Here is a 6,884-nt window from a genome sequence, read left to right as displayed (position 1 = left end):
ACACACACACAGAGTGAGTGAGTGGTCCAGCAGAGCAGGGCTGAAGCTGGGGGATAAGAGGTCCTATCTTCAGCCTGGGGCTCCCATCACTGCCGCTGTATCAACTCACACTGTGGACGGTGTGTGTGTTTGTGTGTCCACACTGCTTCGAGCTCTCCTGAGCATGACCAGATGTTGGCATCCTGGTGTGTGTTTGTTGTTATTGTAGAGGACAACTTTAAAAGTTGTGGGGGAAAGTAGTTTGTTTGAAGAAATGGATAGTTAGCACAAGCAGTGATAGCCGCCATGGTTGAACAGACACCAAAAGAGCACCGCCTACAAAAAAAAAATCAAAAAGTAGAAAGATGTGAGCACACACTGTTTGACTGACAGATTATCTCTGGGAACTGCAGAGCAGGAGCATCAAAGAAAAACGAAAACAGAGGAATCTCGCAGATGAACACTAAAAGGAAAATGCAGTTAACCGTTATTGGCAATCATTGACCGCAGAGAAAAATGAGCAGAGGAACCACTGCAAAAACAAACAAATCCCTAGGAGAGAGTCAGGGAAATGGCAGGGTGACAGAGAGTGGAGGCAGGAGGAAACCTGCAGAGAAATCAGATGAGAGGGGACATCAGTGTGTGTGCGTGTTCAGTCACTCACCGGTCCTCTCAGGTCAATGAGTTCCTGCCTCATCTGGACAATGAGGTGGTCTTTGGCCATGAGGGAGCGGTACAGGCGCTCATTAAACTCTATCAGCTCACCGTGCATCTCGGCTACCTGCAGCACACACGCACACAGACAGAGAAACAAAACACGCAAAAAAAAAAGGCACTTAAATGAATCACGCTGTAGAACATTATTATATAACACACAATTATGTAAAAAAGATGGACAACAGAAAACATGTAAACACATTATGTATAGCATGAGAACATTCAAAAATACAATTCTCGGTCTCCATTTAAGACACACAAGGCGGAAGCACAGGTGAGACGTAATGTGTGCTGACAGCGAGACAGATTCTGGGAAACACTCAAACCCCTGACAGAGATGGGAGGCATGGAGAGGGGTGAGAGACATACGAGAGAAACAGACAGAGAGAGAGAGAGTGAGGGGTTTAAACCAGTTCATATCCTAAACAGTCAGACTCCTGCCAGCCTGCTAATCAATTGTCATCAGCTCTAACTAACCTTGACGTGGTGTTATTCACATCTGTGTGCATGTGTGTGCTCTTGCAAATATGGCCACACAATTCTGTGTGTGTATGTGTGTTCCCTGGCCGGTCTGCCTAACTAGGCTGGACAGTGTGGACAGGTCTCTGTCAGGAAACTGACAGCTGTGACACACACTGGTCTGTATGGAGGACACCTGCTGTCACAGCCGCATCAGCAGAGCGCCACCGCCGGCTGACAGGTGAGCCGAGTCACTGCGCCACTGTTGCTCCAACACCGACCTTCATACATTAACTTATTCACATCCCATTTAGGAGCCCACACGCTGCCATAAAGGAGGAGGAGACGCTTCTCATGTAATAACAACAACAGTGATGATGCTCATAATAAAGATAATAAACGTGATTTATCACAGTAACACTTCAAAAACTGAACGCTTCACTGAATAGTTTTGTGTTGAAGTACATTTGTAGTTTTAAGTTATCCAAAATTGACAACACGAAGTGGCTTTTGATGTTGTTTGGGCATCTATATTTATGATCTTTGTGAGAGGGCTTAGCTTTTTATCATTAACCATTTTACTCCTGGCTATAGGAGGCTTGCTGTTTCCTATCTTTATGCTAAGCTAAGTTACTCGTTTTACACTGGAGCCACACCCTCATCCCATTTAAAAATAGTTTTTATTTACTTATTTACCAAAGTTACTTCCATAGTAGCCAATATTATGTCTTATGTTTTCTATTCTTTTTTACTCTTCTTTTTGACTATACTATACTAATTGTAGGAGCTTTTCACAATCATTGTACGTGTATGATTATATATGACACTATTGATAACCCAGCCTAACACTGACGCCCTCTAGAGGCGATGCTACTGTTGAATGTCAGGAGAACACACAGTATGAATGTTTCCAAATTCCATTCATTCAGTTCAGTCTTGGCAGCGGTTTTGATGTAGTCCCAAGCCTTCAGTTGCCATGGCAACCACATTACAAAAATACAGAAAGCAAGGCTACAGTTACATGTGTTTTCCCCACCTCTGGAGCAGACCGCCTCTGTGCCAAATAATAAAAAACATGCCTCCTCCTGCGACCTCAAATTTGAATTCTCTCTTTTTTTTTTTTAAATATGTGTGATTGATAGATACTGAAACATAATACTGATAACACAAATAAAAGTAATGACTAAAAAAAGGTGGGAAAAATAAAATGTGCCACATAAAAGATAAAAGTTAGTCTACGCATGAGTGTTGATGTGAAAAATGATACTGAATTAACTTAGCCTCCTGAGGCAAAGTACTCAGTGTAACAGGGGCCCTGATGGCAAAACGGTAATCAGATTTAATCTTCTTTCTCAAATGCAATATTCAACACCCCAGGAGCACAGATCACACTCTGAATCAGGAGGTTGGCTGTTTGTTTGCCTTAAAATAACACGCCGTACACACACCAATGCTAACTTTGGTGGAGATGCTAAAATGATCTTTGTGTGGTCTCCTTAGATAACACTTACTTCTCGCTAAATTGTTAAAGTCTATATTTAATTGAATGTGAAAAGGTGCAATGCAACAGAGAAAGGCATTCAGGCATAAATTAATCTGTTAGATTTGTATTAACAGAAACCAAAAAGCCTGACAGGACTGAGAGAGAATGTTAAATACACTGGACAAAACACATCATTAGCATTAATCGTGTATTCAACCGGCAGAATCAAAGTAAGATCATGACTTCACTCAATTTGACGCATCAAACGACTGTAGAACACAACTGCTCTCACTAAACAATACTTATCATACCACAAATAATAACAACCACCATTGTCTGTATAGTGACACTAGTAAATGGAGTCTCCTGTAATCAATCAGCTACTTTCATCAACACAACAGCTGCTATAAAGACAGACCGTTTTATCAAACAGACCCCGCTTTGATTTGCGTGTCTGTCTGTGTTTGTTTTTCGATATTACTGCTATTACTGCAGCTCAGACGTTATGAAGTGAATAACAATGTGTGTATCCTCAGGCAGGCTGTTAAATCTCTCCACTGTCAAATACAACCTGAGCTCTATAAGCGGCAATCCATCCAAAGCATGAAGTCAAGAGGCTACAACAACTCTGGGAGTTTTGGAAAGCATTCAGCCGCTTGCGGTAGATTTCAGCGATAATCATTTGAACACTTTTTATATGTTTTTTGTGAGAAAAAGTGGAAAATAAACAGAGGTATTTCACTACAGGTGCTACACATGGTGTTAAACTGAGACCATGGGAATCAAATTCAAACCATTTGGGCTGTTGATCCCCTGCCTGGCCACATTTTATTGTAACTGAATAAAACAGATATATCAACGCGCTCAGTCGATATCTACATGACTCTAACAACTGAGACTTTAGAAATCTCAGGATCAGACAGGGCCGCTAAGCAATAAAACACAGCTGATGGTAATCTCAGAACATAAAACATAACCGACTCCAGCTCAAAAATGAATCCCCAAAACTGACATCTTAATGTGTCTGTTTGTATCCCGAAAGACAAAAGGAAACACACTGTTAAGTTTACGCCCAGATCCAACATGACACCTCCAGTGAACAGGAAGTGCACATCCATGGTTACACTCCTGACTGTCCTCAGTATGCCAGCCATTCATCATCTCTATTTATTTAACCACCACAACTCTTAAATAGGACATTATAAAAAGAGGGAATTAATTTTAAGCGTGAAGAAACCCAATTAATTCTCAGTGAGAGGGAGCTAATCAGTTTGTTATTCTCCAGCCGTGCATGTGTGTGTGTATGTCTGCATGTACAGTATAGGATGTGTGTGTGCATGCCCACGTGTGTTGGCTTTTATGAATGTGTTTTTGAGGGAGTGTGTGCTAATTTTACAGAAAACTGTGGTTTATATTAAGCTGGGATACTACGTGCTAGCGTTGCCAATTCGTTTAAATGGGCGAGTTCATCTCCTTTACTTCTATTAACGTAGGGTCATTAAGATGCACAACCCGGTGTCGGCGTTCACAAACTCAGGCTCATGCAATGGGCTTTACTCAGTTGCATTATTCTACGCTCTAGCTGGCCTTCTCACTAGGCAAGGCCACTGAAAGGCTTGCTTCAAGTTTGCTTCAGCCAATAAATATCTGCAGGACACGGGACAATTAGCGGCTGTAGAAATCTCCTTCACATGACAAAATAAAAGAGGAAAGAAAAAGAGCACAAGGTGGTTATGGAGACTTCAAAAGCAACCATGAAAACATCACAATAAACCTGACAGCAAAACAAGTCAGCAAAGTAGAAGTCTGACAGCCTTGTCTTCTTTAGGCTATGAGGCCTGGAGCCTTAAAGCCTTGGATGTGTGGCTCAGGCAAGAAGCACCCAAGGCCATCCTGCAATCAAACAACAGGACCAAAAATGACCAGAATGTGTTGAAATGCTCTGCCTGAGGAGGAAAGACAGCAAACTCAACTACAGTACATGCTTACAGATTTCTGTAACTGTTTCATGAGAAGAAATCAAGTGTATTTCCCAGTGTAGCACCTGAAAATAGCAGTAAATTACTAGTTTAAAATCCTCAGGTTAGAGTGCATAACTGTAACCCATTAATGTATAGAACTTGTATGTATGAAAGGTTTGAAAAATACCCTGTAGAATGGTTGATTACAAGTAATTCTGTGGAGGACTTTAATGAGTGGGCCCCCATTTTGTGTGTACACATGCTAGTGATGTGCAGGTAAGAAGAAGACTTCCAGGTAGCAACATTGATGTAAACAATGCAGGTTTCAAAATATTTTTTAAAAGTCAGCTTTCCAAAATGTTTTATGAAGAAAGAAATATATTCAGTGTGTCAAGAATATATTTTGGTGGGAAACAGTCAATGTAAACAGAAATTTGCTTGTTTACAGGAACACTTCAATTGTTTACAGGGCACCTTCAATTAGCAAAAGCCTAAGTTGAATTGGTTGTTTTGCTGACTTAAGTTGATTTACTTAAGATTATATGTAGGAATAAACAGGGTAAACTGTCATTGAAGAATGTGGAAATCAGATTAAAAATTATCACATACTTCCTCTCTGTATATTTTCTTTAAAAAAGCCATTTCTCTTGTTAAATTTCTTTTTCTATGTAACTGACAGTACATCTAGTTTAACTATAAGTGAGAGTAAGAGAGCCGAAACTAATAAAAAAGTGATCTGACCCCAATATGGTTAATAATGACAAATGTACTACATATAGTATCCTCTGCTGTTAACATTACCGTGTATGTTTATTATTCTCTATGTAACAGAGAAAAATTGGTATCATTTATTTCATGCACACTAATGAGTCTGTCAGGACCATAACAACAAATCAAATGAAAGATAAATAAAATAAAATAAAAATAAAATGTCTCCCTATGCAGCAACAGCTTCATTGCCTAACATGGGCAACAGGCCCAGTTTAGCTTTTATTGAGTCAAACTTTAAAATAGAGATTTCTGTCGCACATTTGGAGTTTATGTATCTAATAAAGAGTAATTTTTTTTTTTTTTACCTGTTCTAACTGAATATTGAATCCAAGCGGATCAGTGGTGCAAATTGTTGTTTGTTATCAGACACTTTGTCTGGCCTGCAGGGTTGGTTTAGTGTGATGCAACTGTCGGCACTGCTGGAGTCATCACAGCTAACTGCCACCCAAGCGATGCTGACCGCGCGCTCTCTCACATAAACACTCTCTATCACGCCATTTCAAAAGCACACATGCAGAAACACACAATCTCCTTCTTCACACAACGCCTTATCCTCCTCCTCTGCACTCCTGTCCCATCTTTATTGAATCTCTTTATGCCTCTTCCTCTCCTCTCCCCTGGTGTATGATCTGATCTGAGCTGTGCCAAGCTGAGCTGGCCTGAATAACAAGTCTAAGAAAGCCCTGGCTGAGCGACCCCCCCCAAAAAAAAAGAGACCGAGAAAGAAAAGGAGAGCGAGAACGGCAGTGGTATAGCTGACCCAAAACCTAATAACTTTAATTAGCTGGGACACATACCGTGAATGGGGCTGAGCAATGTGAGGTCAACAAGAGGGAAAGAATATGAAAACAAATAAATGTTCAGACAGAAAGACAAGGGACAGAGCGGGATAGGGAGAGAGGACAGGGGAGAGGTGATGTCAGTGCGTAGGGTCACATACAGTCCAGTGGCAATATTTAGCAGCACAGTGACCTACAATAAGCACTCCAGCTGTGGTTTTTGCTCAATGTAAGTACACATCAGAATCAGAGTAACTCAGTATGCGCATACTAGATATGACTTAAGCCCTATGCTCCTCTACCTCACTCGGCTCGTACTAGATATGCTTTCATTAAAATATTAGACATAGATTCAAACTTTTAACAAGTAACTCCTGTCTAAGAGGGCATTTGTGTTTTTAGTGAAAAAATATTTTTTGTTTGCTATGGTGATAGACTGGGAGACATGCATTAAGGGCCTCTGTCTGGACCACTGACAGTACGGTCTGAACTCAAACACCTCCATTCTTTTATATTTTTAAATTTAAGGGTGTTTCTGATGGAAGCCTGTAAAGTTGAACCATGACATGGATGCTTTGTTTATTGAAGAGGATACAAAAGCAGGTGCATCAATAAAAACATCCTTTCATTATACACTGTTTAATACATTCACTTGAATTATATATATATATATATATATATATATATATATATATATTACTAACAAAGTTTAAATGGGTTTTCTGCCCTTGTGGG

The 6,884-nt window shown here is 40.3% G+C and overlaps 1 protein-coding gene across 1 annotated transcript in view; it reads right to left on the bottom strand.

The window, feature by feature from the left end:
• The window catches only part of snx29 (sorting nexin 29), a gene marked incomplete in the record, with an annotated part of 122,016 nt that overhangs the window by 43,136 nt on the left and 71,996 nt on the right, over window positions 1–6,884 (bottom strand). Inside the window, 1 exon segment of the mRNA XM_035663881.1 lies at window positions 644–760. Within this exon segment, the coding sequence (XP_035519774.1) occupies window positions 644–760 (117 nt within the window).

This window comes from Morone saxatilis, unplaced genomic scaffold (assembly GCF_004916995.1).
Source record: "Morone saxatilis isolate NCDOM2014 unplaced genomic scaffold, NCSU_SB_2.0 Contig1, whole genome shotgun sequence".
Classification (NCBI taxonomy): domain Eukaryota; kingdom Metazoa; phylum Chordata; class Actinopteri; family Moronidae; genus Morone; species Morone saxatilis.
The sequence above is the reverse complement of the archived record's forward strand: the minus strand, read 5'-3'. Positions and strand labels throughout refer to the sequence as shown.